The sequence below is a fragment of the Vombatus ursinus genome, unplaced genomic scaffold (assembly GCF_900497805.2).
Source record: "Vombatus ursinus unplaced genomic scaffold, bare-nosed wombat genome assembly UNPS02009770.1, whole genome shotgun sequence".
Lineage (NCBI taxonomy): Eukaryota > Metazoa > Chordata > Mammalia > Diprotodontia > Vombatidae > Vombatus > Vombatus ursinus.
Window position 1 is genome coordinate 15,219,968 of NW_020949548.1, and position 25,038 is coordinate 15,245,005.

A 25,038-nucleotide genomic window follows, 5' to 3' on the forward strand; every position below is an offset into this window, starting at 1 on the left:
TGTGTGTGAGTGTGTGTGAGTGTATGAGTGTGAGAGACTGTATATGTGTATGTGAGTGAGTATGTGTGAGAGAGTATGGGAGTGTGTGTGAGTGTGTGTAAGAGAGAGAGAGAGAGAGAGAGAGAGAGTGTGTGTGTGTGTGTGTGTGTGTGTGTGTGTGTGTGTGTGTGTGTGTGTTCCTGGGCCGGTGGTAATTACTGGGTAAAGGTTGAAAATGTTTCCTGAAGGAGCAAAGCAGTTCTCTGAAGTCAGGAGCACATTAAAAGGTTTGCAGGGCAGGTTTGATTTTTAGATAACCCTAAAGTGGATCCCAAATGGACCTGGGAGAAGGTTCGCTATCTCTGTAATGGAGGGAGCCAGCCAGGGCTGCCAGCCCAGCTGGCCTGGGGAGAATCCTGTGTCTAGACAGGTCTGTGGCTCTGTGTCCCCACCCCCACCCCTGGGCCTGGGAAGATGGGGGAGTCTGAAGGGACAGAGGAGCTGGAAATGACTTTCCTGCTGTCCTCAAGCATGACTCTGGCTTCCCTCCCCCCTGCTCAGATCTAGGCTAGGGCTCAGATAAGGGTAGAGACAATGTGGTGTACTAGATAGAGTACTTCACAGAACTTCGGATTCAATCCAACGGCTGCACTTGAGGACCTAGGGGGCCACATGTGGCCTCAAGGCTGCAGGTTCCCCACCCCGATCTAGCCCATCTCTCTTTGTCTTGCTCCCAAAGAACAGCACAAGAGATTTTGTCAAGGGTCTTTCCAAAAGAGAAGTAAAATTATATCTCCATTCCTTCACCTACCTATCTAGCTAATTCTTCAATGACCTATATTTGTCAGTGTGAAAATTACCTCCACCAACACAGATTGCCACCCTCTCTAACTTAGCGGATACTTGGAGGGTTGCCTATGGATCATAGAGGTTAAATGAGAACCCACCCTTTTCAGTCCTAGGTTCTATGATGCTGTCCCCGTAGCCCCCTTCTCCCATTGGTGAGCTCTTCTCAGAGCCTCCATTTCGAGAATGGGCAGATCAGCCATGCTTTACTCTCTGGAATTCACCCTGCCCACCCTAACAGGTGTCCCCTCCTCCTCTCAGCTCCCTTTTGGATGTCATCTTCCCCAGTTAGAATGTGGCTTCCTTACAGAGTTCCCTGGCTTGTACCCCCAGAGCTTAGCACAGTGCCTGGCACGTAGCACCCAAGAAATGCCAGCTGACTAGAGGACATGTATGAATCCCCAGCCTGTGACTACCCACAAGTCCCTGAGATTATGTTCCATTTCTCTCTAGCAGAGAGAAACTGTACTTGGAGACTGGGAGGAGGGCAGTGAGAAATCAGACCGTTTAGTGGTAACTGTCACTGCCATCAGTGACATCAGAAGAGACCTGAAGCACATAGGAGATTGGTTTCTTTCTGACATCACTAATTTGCCCTTTTTATCCAAACTGATTTAAATCACTTTACCTCCTACAGAAACGCAATGCCTTCATCACTTTTTGGAACGAATGTATCACGGAGATAGGGAAGCATCGAACTATTATTAACAAGCCCCCATCCAGGGTCTGCTCTGCTGGTGAGGGGCACTAGATTCTGAGTCAGAAGAGCTGGGTTCAAATCCTAACTGTGATTTTCAGTAAATGGACCACCTTGGTCAAGTCATTTCCAGTTGCCACCATTGTTTCTATTGTTTTATCCTATAGTTTATAAGGTTGAAGATTTAGTGCTGGGAAGGACATCAAGCCCAATCCTCCCATTTTATAGATGAGGAAACTGGACTCATCCAAGGTCACACAGGTGATAAGTAGCAGAGGCAAGATTTAAACCAAATTCTCTGAATCCAAAGCCTGCATGCTTTTCCTCTGAACCAGTTTCCTCCCGCGTAAAATGAGGAAGAAACTTCTGCTGCCAGGGGCCGCTCAGCTAGATTGTAGAAGCAAAGGTATAGTAGACCTGTAGTCAGGAAGACCTGAGTTCAAATCCAGCCTCGGACACTCACTAGCTGTGTGACCCTGGGCAAGTCATTTAACCTCTGCCTCTCTCAGTTTCCTTGACTGTAAAATGGGGATAATAAAAGCACCTACCTCCAAAGTTGTTGTGAGGATCAAATGAGATAATATTTGTGAAGTGCCTGGCACACAGTAGGCACTTGAGAAATGCTTGTCACCTTTCCTTCCACCGCTGCCTTGTATATGGAAAGAGCAGCTGCTAAGCTTTAGGTCTTGGTCTGCCCTACGGAAAAGTGGACTGTCTCCAACTCCCAGTCTAGCTGGGGAAATAAAGTATCCCCACAGGAAGCATTTTGTGAGCACGAGGCAGTGGAGGGTAGTGGGAAGCACATCAGAAGTCAGAGGACCTAAGTTCAAGCCATGACATTGGCTGGTTGTGTGACCTTGAGGAAAGCAGGTAGTTTCTGTGGGTGTTTCCCCATCCATAACAAGGGGACACTCACGCAGTCTAATGAGCGGCTTCGGAAGCCTTCACATGGCCATATAAATGTGAGCTATTGTTAATATAAAATGTCTTGGCTACGTGCCACCCAAGCAGTGGTGCAGATAAGGAGCTCAGGGAAGACTGCGGGGAGGGAGAGACAGATGGGGACGGGCTGCCAGACTTGCGCTTATCCATCATGTGGGCTGTTCCGTCACTTGGCTGATCAGCAAATAGTCACTGATCGGAACCAGGGTATGACTGGGAAAGGGGCGCTAGCGTTGGAGTCTGATGTCCTGGGTTTGAATCCCCACTCTGCCATTGTGTTCTGACTGTGTGACCTTGGCCAAATCATATCCCTCGTTGGGAAAATGGGGATGGTGAAAACATTTGTGTAGCCCCACAAGGTCAATGCTTTCTTTTTTCAAGTCAGTTTTGACTGTGAACTTAATCATCAATAAATACAAACACTTCCAGAGACAAAGGAAAAGAAGAAGATGGTAAGAAACTCTGACCTGTTCTATATAACATTTTTCAAGAAATATGTATATTCTGCATTCAACAAGGTAGTGACAAAATTACTCTGTGGCTCTGCATTTTTCTGGGCATTTAAAAAGGTTTTATTTGTTCTTTCTTAAAAATGTCTACCTCTACCCACTAAACCTGTCTCCCAGCCTCCAGCATTCTTTCTTCACATCAGTCCTCTGAGATATGTAATGTAAAAGTATCATTCCCATTTAATTGATAAGGAAACTGAGACCCAGAGAAGTGGCCAAGCCAGATTTCAAACCCAAGTCTTCTGCCTCCAAATCCAGCACTCTTTCCACTGTACCAGGTTGTATGAAGCTAGGAAGAGAATGCAGCAGGCACTGGATAGGGGCAGGGCCCTGAGATTCCCAGGGAGAGCAGCCCCGGTGAATTTGGGGATAGTACCAAAGAGCCGGTAAAGAGTTGAAGGTGGCTGCCTGCAAGTGTAGAAACGCCAACAGTGTGGGGAAAATAAGCCAATTATCTGGGGTTCATATGAGGCTAGGGACTGGACCTTTGTGTATAATTAGTCCTTTTATTTAAAGCAAAGATTTTTTTAGTGGAATAACTAATTAGCTGTCATAAATGGCAAATGGGAAATTTGGGCCTGCTCTGTCCAGCAGGGAGGGGTGGGAGACTACCCCTTCACCCGTCTTCTCCTCTCAGCTCCCTGTGGCGTCGGCAGCAGCTTTCACAGCCGCCCCCAAGGCTGGCACACTCTTCCCTCATTAGGGCCCGTTTCCGGGCCTTTGGCTGGGGTAATGAGCAGAGGGAGAGCAGTTGCCGCACTTAACAGATCCCCTTATAACAAGGCATGAAATGCAAGTGGAACCAACGCCCCTTCAGCACCAGCTCCCCTCCCCCCCCCCATGCAGCTCTCGCCTGGACCTGGATGGCTGGGAAAGGGGTGGCCAGCAAGTGGTCGGCATCTCTACTGAGTGCTGTGCCCTCAGCTGGCTTGTGGAAAGCAGGAGTCGGGGGAGCCTGGAGGCAGATATCATTAGCCAGCATTACTCTTTCAGACCAATTAACCTTTAGAGCTGCATTAAAGAAATTAGATAGTGAGCATCCCTGCTTTCAGATGGGGCCGGGGTGGGGGAGAGACAGGGAGTGGAAGAGGGAAGAGGAGAGGAGAAGACAGGGGAGGAGAGGAGAGGGGAGGGGAAAGGAAAGAAGAGGAGGGGAGAGATGGAGAGAGGAGATGAGAGGAGGAGAGGAGAGGAGAAGAGAGGGGAGGAGAAGGGAGGGCAGAGGAAAGGAGGAGAGGGGAGGGGAGGGGAAAGGAAAGAAGAGGAGGGAAGAGATGGAGAGAGGAGATGAGAGGAGGTGAGGAGAGGACTTAACTGGAATGTCATGGTGGGCCCGGTGCCTTAGGAAGATCTTTTGGTTAGTTGTGGAGAGAATGGCTTAGAAGGAGAAGACCAGTTAGGAGGCAATTGTGCAAGTGACAGATGATAAGCACCCAGACTCGGGACTGAAGTGGGGGCAAGGATAGATGGGTTAGGGTTAGGGTTAGAGACAAATCCTAACCCTAATTGCGCTTGGGAACCAAGTGGCTCGAGAGCATTAAGACAGAAGAAGGATGTCTACAAGGTTTCTAGTCTTGGTGCCACCGTCAGGAGTTGGATAGTTGAGTAGGGCACAGGTTTAAGGCAGAAGAGAGTGAATTTCCTTTGGGACACACTGAGCTTAAAGGGCCAGTGGGGCAGTAGCTGGTGGTTTCAGGGGGCCTGGAGCTCAGAGGTCATTCTCCCCTCCCATCCTCACACACAGACACCACTAGCCATGTCTGATCCTCACAGGGTCCCAATCTCCAGCCCCTCTGCCCAAATGGCGAGGCTCCAAGCTGTTCCCTGAGGTATGGACAGAGTGTTTCTGGAGGTCCAAGTTTGGGATCTTAACCAGGGATCCTGGGCTTCCACATCCTCCCAAACCTCCCAGAGAGAGAAAACCCTAGCTTAGCTGGACCTAATGATTGAAGTCATTGATGTGGAGGGCAGAGGGTGCCAGGGAGTGGTTGCCACCCTCTCTTTATTTCTCTCTAACAGTTTGTCCTCCCCGCAAACTCTCAGTAAGTCTCTCTCGTCTTTCTCTGTCTGTCATCTTGTCTCTCTCTGTATCTCTCTCTCCTCTCTCTGTCTCTCTTTGCTTATGTGTCCCTATCAATCCATAAGCCTTTATCAAGCACCTGCCATGTACTAGGCACTGGGTTAGGCTCTGGGGATGTAAATGCAATAGTGATGCAGTTCCTGCCCTCGAGGAGTTTACGTTCTCCTGGGAGGAATACAACATATTCACAGTTAAGTAATACTGGGTGTATGAGAAATAAAAACATAGCAATTGGATGGGGAGGGAATGAGGAAACTGTCAGCTGGGGGAGACAGGGATCAAGAAAGACTTCTTGAAAAGGGAATAACACTTCTGCTGAGCCTTGAAGGGAGGTAAGAGTGTCGAGGTAGAAGACAGGAGGGAGGGCATTCCAGGCATGAGAAACAACCAAGGCAAAGGTGCAGATTCAAGAAATTGAAGTGTCATGTACTTGGAACAGCAAGCATGCCACTTCTCTCCCCTATATCTCCCAGAATCCTAGTTCCCTCAGTTGTAAAATAAGGGGGGTGGGTTCTAGATGTCCATCCCAGCTCCATATCTATGATTTCTCCTTCTTTTTTCTGATTATGATCCTCTGCTCTTCCCTATTATTGCTATTTCTTCAGCCTCTCTGGAGGCAGAGAGAGTTGTAAGGGTGTGGGGTGAAAGGCAGGATCTGATTACTGACAGAATTGAGATTTGGGGCAGTTTCCATGATGCAAGGAAGGCCTCGGGCACCCTGAGGGGGCAAACCCAGGACTGCAGATCACTGGGTTTGGGGGGACGGGGTGTATAAAGAAGCCAGTCTCGTTAAGGAATCCATTTTGGCCCCTTTCTCCGCTTGACCCTTGTCCAGCCCCTCTCCAGCTCAGCCCAGATCTCTTGTCCCAATAGTGTAAGCTATAGAGAACAGATCCAAAAAAATAAGGGATGGGTGGAGAAATAAATGATGTACTGCTAGTGGAACAGGGCCTTGGGGGCCCCTCTTTGCAATCCCAGACCCTTCCTCCTCTGGAGGGGAATGATTATGGCAGCAACAATATTGCGGCCAAGAGTGCCAACTGCTTCCCCACCCCCTGCAGGGAGAAAGTAAAGGCCTAACCAGGGCAACTGCGGCCACGACAACTGAGCGGTCCAGAGGCCGGCAACTGAGAGGCTGAGGAAGCTCATTCTGCTTGGCCCCCGAGGGCAGAACCAGCACGAATGAATGGAAGTGGCATCGAGGCAGATTTGGGCTCCATGTAAAGAAAAGCTTCCTAACAATCAGCTGTCCTCAATATGGAATCGACTGCCTCTGAAGGTAGTGAGCGCTCCCTCTCTGGAGATCTTCGTGAAAACAGCACATGATCACTCTTGTTTATTTCTCTTTATTTTTCCATTTTGTTCTATTTTTTTTCAATTAATAAGCATGCATTTTCTCTCAAGTGAGATATTCATAGAGCACTTAGCACAGTGCCCAGCACATAGTAGGCACTTTAAATGATTGGTCCATTCTACTGTGCGAAGTGCCTGGCGCATAATAGACACTTAAAAATTACTATTCCATTCTATTCCACCATACACCCTCTACTTAAAAGAAAAGAAAGATCAAAACCCTTATAACAAATACGTATAGCCAAGCAGAACAAATTGCCAGTTTGTCCATGTCTAAAAATGTATATCCCATACTGCACCCTGAGTCCACCACCCCTTACTCAGGAGAAGCATATGATAGAGGATGTTCTGGACTTCCACCTTGGCCCACCCCTCCCGGAGAAATAAATTCTCAGTTCAGCTAGATCTAACAACGTGGTAGAAGGGAATATGATATACATTGAACCACATGCTCCACAACGTCCCTTCCAGCTCTGAAATTCCTCAGGCCCATAAGATCCCTCACTTGAGGGCAATGAGACTGTCAGGTCTAAAGAAAAGAAGACTTGGGGCAGCTAGGTGGTGCAGTGGATAGAGCACTGGTCCTGGAGTCAGGGGACCTGAGTTCAAATCCAGCCTTAGACACTTAACACTCACTAGCTGTGTGACCTGGGCAAGTCACTTAACCCCAATTGCCTCCCCCAAAATAATAACAATAATAATAAAGAAAAGAAAAGAAAACTTGGGGTGGACCTGATTGCCATCTTCCACAGTTTAAAAGGCTATCATAGAACTGCACCATAGTAGAATGGGCTGCCTCAGAAGGTAGTGAGCTCCCCATCACTAAAAGTCTTCTAGCAGAGGCTAGATGGCTCCTTGTTGAGGAGGTCAAATAGGAGGAGCAAGGAAGAGAGTGTTGGATTTGGAAAGAGGAAGGCAAGTTCAAATCCAGCCTCAGACACTAGCTGTGTGATCCTGGGCAAGTCATTTAACCGGTTTGCCTCAGTTTCCTCATCTATAAAATGGGGATAATAATAATACCTGCCTCACAGGACTGTTATGAGGATAAGCAATAGTGGTAGTAATAGTAGTAGTAGTAGTAGTGGTGGTGGTGGTGGTGGTAGTAATAGTAGTTGTTGGAGTTGTAGTAGTAGTAATTGCAGTAGTGGTAGTAGTAGTAGTAGTTGTATTAGTAGCAGTTGTTGTAGTAGTAGTGGTAGTAGTGGTAATAGTGGTAGTAATAGTAGTAGTAGTAGTAGTAGTAGTAGTGGTGGTGGTGGTAGTAATAGTAGTTGTTGTAGTTGTAGTAGTAGCAGTTGTTGTAGTTGTAGTAGTAGTCATTGTAGTAGTGGTAGTAGTAGTAGTTGTAGTTGTAGTAGTAGCAGTTGTAGTAGTAGTGGTAGTAGTGGTAGTAGTGGTAATAGTGGTAGTAGTAGTAGTAGTAGTAGTAGTAGTAGTAGTAGTAGTAGTAGTTAGTAATAGTAATAATTCATGTTTGGGTTGGATTATATCCCTCTGAAATCTCCTCCGTATCTAGGATTCCATGACTAAAATGTGGTAGGTGGCAAAAGTCAGAGAACCCAACACCCAAAACAGTGTGACTTTGGGAAGGGAAGGGAAATAAGCATTTGTATAGAGCTTCCTATGTGCCAGGTACTGTGCTAAACAATTTACAAATATTATCTCATCTGCCCCCCACAATAACCATGAGAGAATGGTCCCCATTTTATAGTTAAGGAAATGGAGGTTAAGTGACTTGCCCAGGGTCATGTAGCTTGTGAGTATCTGAAACTGGATTTGAACTCAGGTCTTCCTGTCCCTAGGCTCAGCAGACTCTTTTCCACTGTGCCACCGGAAGCCTCAATTTCTTCATCTGCATACTGCAGATAATACCTACCTGCCTGCCTTTCACTTTGTGGCGGGGTAAATGGTTTGTAAACCTTTGTCTAACCCAGAAATTCAAGCAGTGATACAGAGGCTAGCTGAGGCCAGCTTGGGAATTAACTCTATGCTGTAGAACTGTCATCCCCCTGTCCCCATGCCAGTCAACTCAGGCCTTGGGCCAGGTTTCCCCTACAGGCCCTGCCTAATCATGCACATTTGCTGAAGTCCAACATGAGTTCTGAGCTGTAGCTCCCAACCTCGATGGACCAGGAGCTCCCCGCAAATTCTTTTAGTTTCAAAACCCCAATTACCCACATACAGGTTGCAGGAGTCAGGTTTCTACAACAGAACCATAAGAAACCTTAATAAATAAGCCTTGGGAAAGAGACCTGGCGATTTCAGTGGGCTGAGCCAGCTATGTGACATGGCAGCCAAAAAAAAGAAAAACCTGCTCCATCTTAGGCTGTATGGATAGAGTCATAGGATGCAGAATGAGGGGAGTCACAGAGCTGCTTCTGCCCCTCAACCTGCTCAGACCACATCTAGAGTGCTGCACTTGGCTCTGGGAATCACATTTTAGGAAAGATATTAGCAAATTAGAGTGTATCCAGAGGAGGGTAACCAGAGTGATATATAATAATACATAATATATAATTATATATAACAATAATAATAGCATTATATATGATGCTTTAAGATTTACAAAGTACTCTCTCCATTTATATGTATATTATATATATATATTATTATAGTGTATATACTATATATGTTACATATACATATATACTACATATTATATGTGCATGTGTATATGTATATATACATGTGTGTATATATAGATATGCACATAGATATATAAACTCTCATTTGATTTTCCCAACAATCCTAGGAGGTAGGTGCTATTATTATCCCCATTTTACAGATGAGGAAGTTAAGGCTGAAAAAAGGTTAAGTGATTTGCCCAGGGTCTTCCTGACTCCAAGTCCATTGACTACGGTTTCTAGGATTGGAGATCATGTTATACTAGGATCATTTGAAGGAAATGGGGGAGTTTGGCCAGAACAGCAGAAGCCTTTGGCAGGGTGGGGGGTATGGGCAGAGCAGCATCAGAGCTGCCCTTTAAGAATCTGAAAGGCTGAGACCAGTCTTGCTCTTCACAGCACCAAAGGACAAAACTAGACGCAATAGGTGTAAGGGACAGATTTCAACTGACTAACCTTCCTGATAATTAGAAGTGCCCGAGGGGTAGTGCAACATCATGGGAAAACCATTGGGTTTGGAAGTCAGAGACCTAAACTATGACTCATCTGTTGTTCACTCCTTGTTTCATCTTGGACAGTCACTTAACATTTCTGGGCCTTGGCGCTCTTGTCTATAAAATGAGGGCAATGACCCCTAGGATCCCTTCCATGAACGATGAGACGTCCCATCTCTGTGGATAGGATTCCTTCACTGCAAGAGAAGCTGGACCAGAAAGGTCCCCTCCTATCATGCCCTGAGATTCTGGGATTCCACGACCCTGCTACCAACATCCCACATTGGGGCCCGTGTGGGACTTTCCAGAGGAACCATAACCCAAATAAGACATTTGGGGCTAGACTAGGAGATGGAATCAAAGTGTCTGGCCACACTCTAGTTCCATCTCGGGGGCTGGGGAGTGGAGAGCGGTGACTGGAAATGAGCAGGGCTCCGAGGGTTACCATGATCACCGTCCTAGGCACATGGGTCTATCCCTTCCTCTGTCCACAGGTGTGCCCATGCTGTCTGTCCACCCCAAGGGGAAACAGAAAGGTTGTGCTGGCTGTAACCGGAAGATCAAGGACCGCTATCTCTTGAAGGCCCTGGACAAGTATTGGCATGAGGACTGTCTCAAGTGCGCCTGCTGTGACTGCCGGCTGGGAGAGGTGGGCTCCACACTCTACACCAAGGCCAACCTCATTCTGTGCCGCCGTGACTACCTGAGGTAGGGAGGGACCAGGGCAGGGACAGGAGGGCCACCTGGGGAGAGGAGGGTGGGGCAGCTGGATTTCACAGAACCATAGGGTTCCTGATTTCTCTCTGACTGTCTCTCCTGGTCATAGAGGTAAGGCCAGGAGACAGGTAGTAGCAGATTGTCCCTCCTGGCCATAGAGGTAAGGCCAAGAGACAGGTAATAATAGAGGTACAGGGAAGGAAGCACAGAATTCACCTACCCATTTGGTACAGCTAGTTCTCCAAAGGCTCCTTGGCCTGTTATTCAGTCAACAGGCATTTATTAAGCACCTACTATGTGCCAGGCACTATTTAAGCCCTAAAGATACAAAAAGAGGCAAAAAAAAAACAATCCTTGCTCTCAAGCTCACCTTCTGATGGAGAGGACAACGTACAAACAACTATAAATTAGAGGTAATTTCAGAGGGAAGGCACTAGCAGTGAGGAGGGAAAGCAAGGGAGGGGGAGGGACAGGATCTGGAAAGGCCCCTTGAAGAAGGTGAGATTTGAGGTGAGTCTTGTAGGGAACCAGGAAAGGCAGGAGGCAGAGGTGAAGAGGAAGAGCATTCCAGGCATGGGGGACAGCCGGTGAAAAGCCATGGAGGTGGAAAAAGGAGCATCATGTGTGGAAAACAAGAAGAAACAGACATAATGAACTATCAGCAAACCCCATCATAACACCATGACCAATAATAATACTAGCTAACATCTATGTAGCACTTACTATGTGCCAGGTACCGTGCTAAGTGCTTTACAATTCTTTCATTTGATCTATAGGTAAGTGCTATTATTAGCCTCATTTTACAGATGAGAAAATTGAGGCAGAGGTTAAGTGACTTGCCCAGGTTCATACTCCTAGTAAGGATCTGAGGCCAGAATCATAACCTCCCCACCATCAACTTATAAACTCCCCCACCCTAATATTATAGTATATTTATATATATGTAATTATGTAATAATATAATAATAATAATATGTTACCATATTATAAGGCTGTTCTCTGGCTTTCATGAGTACCACAAGCCTCTCACTACCCATCACAAAGCCCCACTTGTCACGGTGGAAAGAATATTGAATTTATAGTCAGCAGGCCTAGGCTCAAATCCTAGCTCTCCCACTTGTCTGTGTGAAACTGGGCACATCTCTTAATTTTTCTGGACCTCACTTTTCTCATCTATAAAATGAGACAGCTGAGTTAGATAACTTCTTGGGTCCCTCCCAGTTAAAATCCATGATCCCACAAACTCGCAGACCCCCTGACCCTTGACATTCTATAACCAATCACATGTGTCTGATCCTCATAGGTCATGGTTTCCAGTCATCTCTCTCTCTCTAGGTCACACACTCAGTGCTAAGTTCTGTACTCTAGAAGTAGTGAGTCAGTCAATACGCATTTTAAGCCCTTATTAGCACTCAGCCCAACCCTAGAAATATAAATATAAGTAGAAAGAAAGACAACCTCTGCCCCCAAGGAGCTTACATTCTATTGGAGGAAGACACATAAAAGGAACCTAAAAAAGGTGGGGGTCAAAGGTACTCAATGCTGGGGCATGGTGGATAGGAATGAGGTCAGAAGACAATGAGTATATATGGACACTTTTGTTGTTCAGCCATATTGCTTCAGTCATGTCCAACTTTTTGTGACCCCATTTGTGATTTTCTTGGCAAAGATACTGGAGTGGTTTGCTATTTCCTTCTCCAACTCATTTTACAGAAGAGGAAACTGAGGCAAACAGGGGTAAGTGGCTTAACCAGGGTCACACAGTTAATAGGTGACTGAGGCCAGATTTGAACTCAGGAAGATGAGTCTCACCAATTCCAGGCCCAGCACTTTATCCATTGTGCCACCTAACTGCCCTCGTGGCCAATATGCCTCTTTAAATGGAGCCTAAAATTATTCTGGCTTTTCCATTTGCCCCATGGGTCCTATTTAGCTTGCAGTCCACTAAAATGATTATGTCCATGTTACACCAACTGTTGTCTAACCATGCCTCATCTCTTCTTACACAGTTGATTTCTTGTACCACAGTGTAGGACTTTACATTTACCCTCTATTACGCTGTATCTTGTAATCTTGTATTACATTGTATCTTGTCATCAGCCTGTCATTCTTGCCTGTGGAGAGCTTTGGGGAATTTTCTTCTGTCTCTAATAAGTTAGCCATCCTCCTCCCCAGGTCCTAGTCTTTCACACCCCCGAGCCCAGAATTTGGCTGAGAGGTAGTTCTTCTTGATTAAGTGGGCCGATTGCTTCTCTCCTTCCCAGCCTCACCGCTGCCCCATGCCTAACCTCAGCCCTTGGAACTGAAGCCACATTCAGGGCTGCTCTCCGTCCTCAGCTTTAATTTGGGCCACTCCTGACATCACCGGCCCGGTGGAGCCAGACCAGCTGAATTTTAGTGTGTCTATAAACCAAGGAAAATTGTCCTTGGCTCAGCTCCTGCATTTAGATTGGCTGCCGACAATGGGGATGGTGAAATTCAGGGGAAGAACCATTAACCGTAATTACCACCACAGGCTAAGGGTTTAATTGTGCTCCATTTTCAATCTTGGGGCCGCTGCTGCCACCTTATTTACAAGCTGCCTCTCTCCGGGAGCTCCATAAGGAGAGAAGATTTACATGGGCACTCTGGGCTTTTAAGTTCCTGTCCCTTTGGGGGAGGGGGATAGGGAGGGAGAGAAGGATGAGGGAAGGTTTAAGTGAGTGAAAAAAATAGCCTGTGACTCACTCTTCCTGGCCCAAAAGGGTCACCAACAGCGGAAGGGGCTGGAAAAATCTTGCATCTCTGGAAAAGGCTGAGACTTTTCCCTACTCACTAAGCACAAACATTTATTTTTCATAGAATGTCAGAGCTGGGGAGGACTTAGAACATGGAATGTCAGAGTTGGAAGGGACCTTAGAACATTGTATGTCAGATCTGGGAAGGACCTAAGAACACAGAACATCAGAGCTGGGAGGGACTTTAGAACATAGTGTGTTAGAGTTGGATGGAATCTTAGGACATTGAATATCAGGTCCAGGAAGGCTCTTAGAACATTGAATGTATGATTTGAAAGGTACTTTAAAAAATAGAACATGGACTCTCAGAGCAGAGAGGTATCAAAAGATTAGAGCTGGGAGTGACCTCATACAATGTCAGAATTAAAAGGACCTTAGAACACAAAATGGAGAATATCAGAGTTGAAAGTGATATCATCAAATCCCAGAGTTCTTAAACTGAGGCCCATGGAAGTGTTTTTTAAAAATATTTTTTTACAATTGCATCTCACTATAATCTGTTTCCTTTAATAAGTTTTATGTTATGTATTTTAAAACCTTATTCCAAGAAGGGGTCCATAAGCTTCACCAGTCTGCCATGCCATGAAGAAGATTAAGAACTCCTGATTTAATCTAAACCCTTCATTTTATAGAGAAGGAAACTGAGACTCAGGGAAAGGAAGCCAATGACCCAAGATCACGGAGGGAGTTCCTTTCAGAGCTAGGACATGAGCCCAGAGCCTTGACTCCCAGGCCTTGACTCCTCCCTCTAGAAGGCTCTCTGTAGGCACTCCTCCACAATGAAGCCAGACTGAGGGGGCCCAGAGGCCCAGTGAGTTTGATGTCTCAGGGGACTGGATTGGACCCCCTGCATGGGCCCAGCCTTAAGCCTAAGCCAGGAATCTTATGCAAACACCCCAACCATTTGCCACAGGGTTTTCCCTCAGACCGTGACAAGGAGACAGGTGACCGGCGGGTAGAACGGGGCGGGGGAGGGTGGGCTGCCTGCCCTGCTGCCTAAGCTGACTGCTTAGTTAAGTGAACATCTGTCCCAGCTTCCCCAGCTCTCATTTGAAGACTCCCTGCAATTGGAAAGGGGAAGAAAGGGCCTGTTTGGACACACAGATGCCGTTGGGGCCCTTTGTTCCGGCTAATCTGGAGAGTAGGCCCCAGCACCAGGCCCTGATGAATAATGGATCTGAACAGGCAAGGGCCTGGCATTGAAGGGGACAAATCCGGGATTAAGCACCCGCTGTAAGGCCATCCCCAGCCTTGACGAGCAGGCTTCATGGGCTCAGCCCAAATTTGGAGAAAAGGAGCCAAGAGTGGACCGTCCCTATCAGTGGAGGCGACTTGGCTCCCCGCAGCCCCTGGGAAAGTCCAGAGCCCTCCCAGGTTCAGGGTCCCCCGGCTCCGTATGCTGGTGGTAACCTAGGCCTGGCTGATGAGCTGAACAGAATTTGATTCTGTCCTCATAGTGCAAAGGCAGGAGAGGCCGGAGCAGCTTAGGCTCAAATATTTCTTCCAACACTTACTAGTTGTGTGACCCTAGGTAAATCATTTAACCTCTCTGATCCTCAGTTTCCCCATCTGTCTAATGGGGATAATAATTCCTGTGATACCTACCTACCTACCTGGGGCATCGAGGTGGTGCAGTGAGATAGAGCGCCCAGCCTAGAGTCAGGAAGAATTGAGCTCAAAACTGGCCTCAGACACGAGCTGGGTGACCCTGGGCAAGTCACTTCACCCTGTTTGCCTCAGTTTCCTCATCTGCAAATGAGCTGGAGAAGGAAATGGCAAACCACTCCAGTATCTGCCAAGAAAACCCCAAATGGGGTCACAGAGAGTTGGACATCACTGAATAATAATAAACATTATGTTGTTTCTAAATCACTTTACTCATCCTCCTCCCCCAACAACTCTGTGAGGTGGACAGTATCAATGTTGCTATCCCCATTTTAGAGAGAGGGAAAGTGACATGCTAGCCAGGAGCAGAGACAGGATTTGAACTCAAGACTCCAAGTCCAGCGTTCTCCCTACACCATTGTTTGTTCTGTCCTGTTCTTAGCTGGATCTGCATAGCCCTTCTAAGCCTGTTCCTCTTCCTTGGAGTTTGGGTCCCCATTGGACTGAAAAGACTTTGACAAGGCCCCTTAAAAGCATCACCAACTCTCCTTTGGGAATGTCCCTTACCCTCTCCTTCAGATTAAGGGGCCGTTTGTGATGAGATGGAGGCAAGGATCACACACACGGTCATCCTTGTGTTCACAGCCTTACCCTGGGAGAGACAGGTCGGACATATGGCCCCAGGCCAGAGGTCTAGCTCTGCCCACAGCACCAGAGGTCTGACCACAACAGCCAGTTCCGGAAATATTGAATGTCAGAGCTGGGAAGGACCTTAGAACATAGGCCATTGAAAGTCAGAGCTGTAAGGGACCTTACAACATCAGATCTCAGGGGTAGAAGAGACCAGCGAACATGAAATATGAGACATCATCTCACTAACCCCAGCCTTTTACAGAGAAAGAAACAGGCTCAGAGAAAAGTGATTGGCCCAAGGTCACGTACTGATCTCCCATCTCCCAAGTCAGGGCTCTTTTCTCTACTGTAGCCACTGGGGTTAGACTGGGTAGGGTCTGGATTTATACCTGGAAGGCACAGTTGCCCCCGATTCTTGCTGACCCACTGACAACCTTGGGCCCATGATCCAAGCACATATTGCTTCCAAAGACAGCCCTGGATGGGTGATGTCTCTCCCCTCACAGCCCCAGGCCACCTCAGAGATCCTGCTGGCCTGGGCCCAGACCCAGATGACTCAGAGGAGGGAACCAGTGTGGTAGAGGGGAAAGTACACTGGAAATCAGAAGACCTAAGTTCTTGTCCCTGTTTAATATGTGCCCCAAGACAAGTCATTTCCCTTGTCTGGGCCTCAGTTTCCCAGGTTAAATGGAATGGGAGGATTGGTCTAGAATCCCTAGATGGGTTTAAAAAATATATTTTTTGATAACTGTATTGCAATACAATTGATTTCCTTTGTAATCCCATTTTATTTTATGCATTTAAAGACATTATTCTGCAAAGGGGTCAATGGCTTCATCAGGGTGCTGCAGGAGTCCATGACACCAAAAAGGTTAAGAACCCCTGAGCCAAATCTCTTTAGGGGTCTTCCCAGCCACCCCAACCCTTCTGCTTAGCTAGGACTTTTGCATGCCTGGGGGAGATCTCCTTCAGGCTAGTAGGGGGATCTGGAAGATGCTGCAGAGAAGATGGCGCCTGTCCATTGCTGAGCTCTCTTGGGACCTCCCCATCCTACCACCCTGCAGCGGTCAGCAAGATGGAGGCTGGGCTGCCTCAGCCTGCTGCAGTACTGGAGTTGATACTGCTAATTATACTTAATTAGCCCTTCCTCCATTTAATTAAAATGGCTCCTAATGAATGTGCTTTCTTGGCAGGCTCTTTGGCACCACGGGGAATTGCGCTGCCTGCAGCAAGCTGATCCCGGCCTTCGAGATGGTGATGCGGGCCCGGGACAACGTCTACCATTTGGACTGCTTTGCCTGCCAGCTCTGCAACCAGAGGTGAGGATGGGCCCCCTGTGCCCCAGGTGGGGAGCCCACCTCAAGCCTCTGCCCCGGGTACATGCACCAGTGGGCCTTGGAATCATGGCCCCTGGAAGAGCAGGCCCATCCCCCATTTTATAGGGGAGGAAGATGAAGCTTCAGAGGAGGGACTTTGCTTGCCCGAGGTACCATAGATGACTGGGCCAATGTGGGATCTTGACTCTAACAGCCCCTTCCACTCCATTGAGCAGTCAGCCTATCACCAGGCATTTACTATGTGCCATGCACTGTGCTAAGCACTGGATACAGACAGACAGATACAGACAAAGCATTTATTAAGCATTAGCTATGTGCCAGGCATTGTGCCAAGCAGTGGAGGCAGACAGACAAGCCAAAAGAAAGACAGTCCCTGCCCTCAAGCATCTTACATTCTGATTGATAAGACAACACAAAAATAAGGTGTTGGAAAACAGTGAGAGGGAGGACCCCCCCCCCCAGGGGCTACGGTAGGGAGCCTGGGAGGTGATATCACTCCCAGCAAGATCAGGCAGTTCTGGGGGAGCCAGGGGTGAAGTCCAGCTTTCCAGGGGGTGGAGAGCGTCCAAGTGTGCCACAGTGAGGGGACTGCCCAGATACAAAGCAACATCACAGATGGGGAGTCCTGGAATCTCAGGGTTGGAAGGGACCTCAGAAGTCATGTGGTCCGGCTCATACCTGAACAGGAGTCCCCACACTCACATCTTTGTCAAGTCTCTACTTGAAGACCTCCAGTGATGGTGAACTCACTATCTCATGAGACACTATAGCCCTCTTTGGACAAACTCTATTAGATTTTACCAAGCCTGAATCTGTCTCTGGAAATTTCCCACCCATCCCTCTTCTACAGGGAGGCCCTTCAGAAATTTGAAGATGGCTTTTATTCTCCCCACTTCCCCCCGAGTCTTCTCTTATCCAGGCTGAACATCTCCCATTCTTTCATGGCACGGTCTCCCTTTGCTTCATTATGCTGGTCTCCCATCCCAGTCTGCCAATTTTCCTTTCTCAAATATGGCAGCAGGAACTGAACCCAAGACTCCATGGGTGGCCTAAGCAGAGGACAGTGGGACAGACTCCTCCCCTACTTCTACTAATGCAGCTTTTCTGTATTTCTAATAATAAGAGTGGAAAGAGACAGAGGGAAGGAGAGACAGTGAAAGAGAGATAGAGAAATAAAGAAAGCCCCCAGATTGGAGCAAAAGCTGTGAGGCTGCCAGCTCTTAAATGTAATAATGCCCCTCTGTTTCCCCATCTGTAAAATGGACACACCCTCACAGGGCTAGGGTTTATGAGGATGCAATAGGAAAGAAAGATGTCTCAGAGCAGGGAAGAGGATATAAAGGGAATCTGGGCAGGCTTCCTGGCAGAGGTGCCGATTGAATTAAAGCTTGAAGGATAAGGAGGATTTGGCCACAAGGAGCAGGAGAGGGAATTATAGACTGGAGAATGTATGTTGTAAATGAGGAACCTCTTTTTTGCCTTGGTTTCCCTGCAGATCAGAAGGAAGGGCAGGATCCATTGGGGAATTATGAAGACTGGAAAGGGACCTTATAGATCTCATCCATCTCCCTCATTTTTACAGAAGGGGAAACTGAGTCCTAGAAGGGTTTACCAAAGGTCACTCAGGTAACCAGGGGCAGAGTCAGGTCCTCTCATTCTAGATCCATGGCTCCAGGGGTTTCCACCCTTTGTAGTTCACCCCCTCCCTAGCTTTTTCTCTCCCACCTTCCCTTGGAATGTGATATTTGTTACAGTCCAGAGGGTGCTTAGAGATTATCTGAGGCAAAGCCCTTCCTCCCCCATGCCCATTCCCACCCTCATTTTTTTAACAGATGAGGAGACTGAAGCCCAGAGAGGGAATGGGACTTTCCTGAGGTCACACAGCAAGTCAAGGACAGGAGGGCACTGGACCTCAGACCCCCTGTTTCCCAGGTCTGGCCTTTTGCAGGGGGGAGGGGAGGCGGGAGAAGACGGACACCCATTCCCAGCATCCAGAGAGAGGGAAGGACCAGCGGCTGTTTTAACAAAGCAGGAAGGGTCCTCTCGAGGGTACGCAGCCTTAGAGAAGGTGGGTCCCTGGCTAGCTCATTGGCCTGCTGGCCCTGACCGCTCGGATGAGACTGTCGCGCCACCTAGTGGCCAGCTACGGAGCAGCAGGCCCGGATAGTTCCCGGCAGGAGTCAGAGGAGGCCCCGAGTGTCATTCCCAGGACAGCCAGGCTGCTCTCCCAGGAGGATGTCTGGGGGAGACTCCCTGGGGGCCAGACAAAGAGGGTCTGGGATAGGACCTGGAGAATAGAGGGGGCACACCTCGAAATGACTGGAGGACTTCATCAGGGCCTTCAATACCCCCTAGAAAAGGGAGTGCATTCATTCCGTGTGGCGTCATGGGGCAGAACCTTGGGGCGCAGGGAAGGAGGGAGTTGCTCAGAGCAATAGAAAGATCCATGAGCTTGGAGTAAGGAGAACTGGGCACAGGTGTAGCAGCTCTTCTACTCACTAGCCATATGCTTGGGGGTACCGTGGAAGACAGATCGCCGATTCTAGTCAGAGGACCTGGGTTCAGGTCCTGATGTGGATACTTACTATCTGTAGGGCTTGGTTTGAGTCATTCAACCTACCCAGGCCTCAGTTTCCCCACCTGTAAAATGAGCGGAATCAGGCCGTGCGGTTTCTGTGGTCCAGTCATAGCTTCCCATTCTCCATTTTCTCCGATCTCTCCCAGCTCTGGGGTGGAGCAGAGAGAATGAGCAGGACCATAAAGCTACCCCACTGGGCCGTGAGTGTCTTCATTTCTGTGGATGAGCCAGTTTCCTGGGCTGCTGTGTATGACCTACCTTGGACTCACCAGGAGAAAAGACATGGAGGGGGCCAGGGCCAGACCCCCTCTGTGCCACCCCAGATTCGTGGCTTTTCTTCTGGAAGTACAGAGGGGTGGGAAACATCCACCACCAACCCAAGCTCAGACTGAATAGAGAAGGAACGGGAGGACAAGGCCGTCTCAGAGGGGTCCTGGGTCTTTTCTCGCTCCCAGATTTCAATCAATCAACATTTTAAGCACTTATCGTGTGCTAGGCACACTTATTATACAAACATGCCTTGGAAACCAGGAGGTCCTGCCTGCCCCCTCCCATCCCTTTCCTCTGCCTCAAGTTCCTGAGTTGCAGAAATCACATACGTGGAAGGGTGTGAAAAGGGAGGGAAAGAGGCAGGAGAAAGAGAAAGAGGAAGGGAATGGGGCTAGGCAGAGGCAGCTTGTCCAAATCTAGGAGAAACATCCTACCCTGTGACGGCTGCTGGTATACAGCAGCAGGTGAGAGTAATTCTCCAGCCCTACCGAGACTGGGGAAGTGGGGGCAGCAGGAGATGTGATCATAAGCAGGATAAAGGGAGGGCCGAGGAACTGAGACCACACAGCTGTGGACCTGTCCCCACAAGAGAGATCCTAGAGCTTAGAACATCAGAGCTGAGAGAGACCTTAAGCCGTGGGATGGGTGAGTTAGAAGAGAGTCTAGATACACGGACCACAGGTGGCCTCTAGGTCCTCAAGGGCTGCCCTTTGACTACATCAAAACTTCACAGAACAAATCCCCTTTAATAAAAGGATTTGTCCTATAAAACTTGGACTCAGTCAAAGGGCCGTATCCGAGGTCCTAGAAGGCCTCGAGGCTGCAGGTTCCCCACCCCTGGTAGAACCTGTAACATCACAGCTGAGAGTGACCTTAAAGCACAGAATTTTAGAACTGGGAGGGACCTTAGAACACAAAATGTCAGACTAGGAGGGAACAGTGGGGTACAGACTGTCAAGGGACCTTAGAACATAGAATGTAGAATTTCTCTCCTCTTCCTAGCTGGGCCACTGCTCTTTCCTTTACATCACACACGCTCTCGCTCTCTCTCTGTCTGATGTTTGTGAACACCTGAGCTTTGTCCTGAAGGTGATGCAAGGCCTGGAGCCCTCAGGAAAGTTTCCCCCTTTGGGCTGAGTTCTCTTATTGGACCGTATGGTAACAACAAACCAAGACTTTGGGGGGAGCTGGAGGGAAGAGGTGTGAGCTAAGATCTGGGTGTGGACAAGCATCTCAGGAAGAGACAGTCTTTGTCCTGGCCCTGGGGAGTTTGTGCCTGACGCAAGAGGGAAAAGTCTTTGTGACCTTTGAGACAAGCAGCCTCAGAGCCAGAAGATGTCCCTAAGGGGCTCCTGAGAAAATCAGGCTAGTGGGTGGATGGGATAACTTTTGTTCCCAAGGTGGATGCCCAAAGGAGGACTCCCATTCCGAGGGAGCAGGCAAAGGCAAAAGATGGCACCCCAAACCATGGGCATGTGCTTACAGAAGAACTAGCCAAATGGCCACAGACAAGTCCTAATGCCACTCTGAGCCTCACTTTTCTCATCCAGGAAATGGGGATAATAGTAAAACTACCCTCTTCACAGGGCTCTTGTGAGGCAAGAGCTTTGTGAACCTTAAAGCACTATAGAAGTGACTTATTACTATTTCTTTCCATTATCCTGGGGTCTGCGCACATCCAGTGAATGTCTGTGGGTTTTCTGTGTGGCTGTCTCTTTTTCCACATTGATAAGCTAAAGTAAGCCCAGAGGAAGGTGGCTGAAATGAAGAGGTTACTGAAGACCATGCCAACAAGGAACTGGTGAAGAATGTTCAACCTGGAGAAGACTTGGGGGGACAGGGGACAGATGATGGCAGTGTGCAGGAGACTAAAGGACAGCCATGTTCAGGAAGCTCTGGCCCCTGAGGAGGCAGAACCAGGTGCGATGAGTGGAAGTTACAGGGATGCAGATTTTGCTCAAGACAAGGAAGGCCATCCTCCCAGGTAGAGCCTCCCCCGAATTCGATGGACTGCCCCAAAAGGCAGCTGGCTCCCTAACACTGCGGAGACTGGATAGCCACTTGTTGGGGGTATTGTAGAAGGGAATACTGTCCAGCTAGGGCTCTTACTGGGTGACCTCTGAAGGCCCTTCCTGAGACTCTGATTCTGTGACCACCTCACTGTGCGGGGGAAAGAAACTCTCCAGATGGGGCCATTCCTGGGTCTGGAAGACAAAGATGTGAATTGCTGGCTAAAATCTGGTTCAGGAGAGACAACATTATCAATATTCATTTTAATCCCTTTTATCGGAATTGTGCTTTTTAAAAAATAGTTTACAAAGCACTTTTCATAGTCTCTCTTATTTGATCTTCACAACAGCCCCCAAAGCTAGGCAGGACAAGGAATATTTTTCCCATTGTACGGGAGAAAAATGACACCCAGAGAGGGGAAGTGAGTTACCCAAAATCACAGACTGAATTAGTGGCAGAGCAGGATTTGAACCCAAGGCTCACAATTAAAGCAAAGAGGGATGAAATTCCAGATATGCCCTTGTAAAACCTTAATTCTTGGCTTGGAAATAGGCTCTTAATAAGAGAGCAGCTGGTTGCCTTTAATAGCTCAGGCCACCAGGTCTCAGTGAACCTATATTCCATAGCACCAAGAGAATGGGCAGATGTGAATGCTGAGTCCACAGCCTTTTAAAAATAACGGAGGATGGGAGAGGGGCTGTGGGAGTGGAGAAGAGCACATATACTGATTTTCAAAAAAAGGGAATGGACAAGAGTCTGCCAAGAATGGGCTGCAGGGAACTTAACTCAATTCTAGGCAAAAATCTGAGAGATATTAAAGGGATGCTTTGTGACTATCCGGAAAATGAAACAGTGATCACAAATAAACCAATATGGCTTCATCAGGAGAAGGTCATTCCAGACCAGCTTCATTCTTCTTTTGACTTCCTACTAGATCAAGGGAATGCCGAGATACTATTCATCTAGATTTTAGAAAAGCACATGACAGTCTCTCACATTATTACTGAGGGAAACCAAAGCAATGGAAGCTAGACAACGATTCAGTTTCATGGATACAGAACTAGTGGAATGAGTGGTCTTTCAATCACTCACTGTTACCTTGGAAGTGAGACTTGAGTAGAATATCCCAGAGATGCCAGCCAGAATCTTAAATTATTTCAAAAGATTAGAACATTGGATAAAATATAATAACATGAAATCCAATAGAGATATACATAATGTATTACACTCAGAGTTATTCACAAGTACAAGATGGATGGAGGGTGTGGTTCAACGGAACTTCCTCTGAAAAAAGATCTGGGGTTTTCAATGGTCCACAAACTCAATTTGAGTCAATATCATGTTATGTATGGTGGTCAGAAAAGCTAATAGGATTTTAGGTTGTATTGAGGCAGAGTTCATAAGCCTAGGGAGGTGATAGTCATCCTCAGCCTTATTAGATCATATGTATTCCATTCTGGGTACCCACATTTTGGAAGAATATTAAGAAACTGGAGAGCACTCAGATAGGTATGAAAAAGGGATTAGAGATCATTCCTTATAAATACTGGTTGAAGGGACTGGGAATATTTATCTTGAAGAAAAAAAGATTGGCAAAAGAAGAAGGGGGAAATTCATGCTATCTGTCTTCAAGTATTGGTAGAAGAGGGATTGACTTTATTGATCTTGGGCTGATGGATGGATGACCGAAGAACCAATGGGAGAAGTCAAAAAAAGCCAGATTTAAGCCTGACGTAAGGAAAAACACCCTAACATTAGAGCTATCCAAAAGGCAAGTGGACTGCCTTGGAAGCCCATAAGTTCCCCATGACTAGAGAGCTTCAAGCAAAGCCCAGATAACCACTTTTCAAGGACGTTGTTGGACTAGACGGGCTTTCTAACTCTGAGATTTGGTCATTCCGTGAGTCAGGGTTATAAAAGATCCAGCCCTAAGCTTCAGGTCTTGTGAATCATGGAAAGCATCCCAGGGCACTCTTGGATTCTCCCGATCCTGCCACTTCACGTTTCAGTCCTCTCCTTCACCCCCTGAGCTAGCACCATTTGGGCGGATGGCAGTCATAGGATTCTGAAACCATTATATGTCAATCCTATTGGAAATGTAATATATAAGGGGCCCTGATGATTGAACCATCCAGTCTGGCCTAGACACACACACACCCCTTTTGCATATGGGTAAACTGAGGCCCAGAGGTCACACAAGGAGTTGGGGCAGAGTTGGGACTAGAACCCAGAGCTGCTGCCTCCCAGCCCAGTACTCAGCCATTCCAAGAATTCTTTCTTCATCTCACACTCTCTCTTTTTTTTTTCCTCTTTCTCTCTCTCTGTCTCTATCTCTCTCTTGGCTCTTCCAGATTTTGCGTGGGAGACAAATTTTTCCTGAAAAACAACATGATCTTGTGTCAGATGGACTATGAGGAGGGGCAGCTGAATGGAAGTTTTGAATCACAGGCTCAGTAACCCCATCCCTTCACCTCTCTGGGGGCCCCGGGCCACACCCAGATGGGCAGCTCACCAGCCCGCTCTAGCTGCAGCGAGGCGGGCGGCCATTGGCCTGGCTTGGCCTGCCCATGATCTTTTTTAAATTCTCCATCCACAGAGGGACCCCACTCCACGGTCCCATGCCATCCCCACCCGGCACCAAGCAGTTACAGGTGTAGATGTGCGGTTGTGCCCGTGTTCCTGAGCACCGCCTTGCCTTTCCCCCCCTCACCTACCTAGCCTGTGTGTGAGTCTCCGGGGGCCAGGCAGGGCCTGTACAGCCTGTCTTCTGTATATAAACTGGAACATTTATTTTATGAGAAATGTAATGCAATTTTATTACTGGTGTGAATTAAAAAAGTATGAATGTTTCCTGGAGAGCCTCCCTGTGGTTTATTCAGGGGTGGAGACGAAGACCAGCTTTACCCAAGTACTCTATTAAACACTTAATAATAACAATAATAATAACTCGTACTTACACAGTGCTTTACAGTTTACAAGACACATTCCTTTAATATTTCCCATCTGATCCAACCCCCTAGAAGGTTAGAGCTGGAAAGACCCTTAGAGTTCTCCCAGTCTCCCACCTACTAGACCCCATACTCTCATTTTAAAGATGGAGAAACTGAAGCCCAGAAAGCTAAAAGGAATAATAATAGCTAGCATATGTATTGCATCTTACAAATATTAACTCATTTGATCCTCACAACAACCCTGGGAGGTAGATGCTATTATTATCCCCATTTTATGGATGATGTCACTGAGGCAGACTGAGGTGAAATGACCAGGGTCACACATCTAGGAAGTTTCAGAGATAGGATTTGAACTCAGGTCTTCCAGACTCCAAATCCAGTGCTCTATCCACCATGCCCCCTAGCTGTCTCTGATCCAAAACTGACCCAAGTTCTTACAGTGAAGTCAATCCAATTTAACTCAAGTAACGTTTACGTGCCCACTGTGTTCAGAGCCCTGGTCTTGGCACTAAGGAAGACATATAGTCTACCTGTGGCCTCAACCCATGCTCTCAGAGGACTTGGTCTAGTAGAATGATGATGATGATGATGATGATGATGATGATGATGATGATGATGTGTGTATATCTATATATA

The 25,038-nt window shown here is 47.6% G+C and overlaps 1 protein-coding gene across 1 annotated transcript; it reads left to right on the forward strand.

The window, feature by feature from the left end:
* Positions 1 to 6,248: 6,248 nt before the first annotated feature.
* On the forward strand, positions 6,249 to 24,267 carry LMO1 (LIM domain only 1). The gene is made up of 4 exons (XM_027852661.1): positions 6,249 to 6,332; positions 10,019 to 10,232; positions 16,450 to 16,575; positions 23,803 to 24,267. Exons 1-4 carry the CDS (start codon positions 6,311 to 6,313, stop codon positions 23,906 to 23,908), a joined length of 468 nt encoding a protein of 155 aa, XP_027708462.1. The 5' UTR covers positions 6,249 to 6,310; the 3' UTR covers positions 23,909 to 24,267.
* Positions 24,268 to 25,038: the final 771 nt, after the last annotated feature.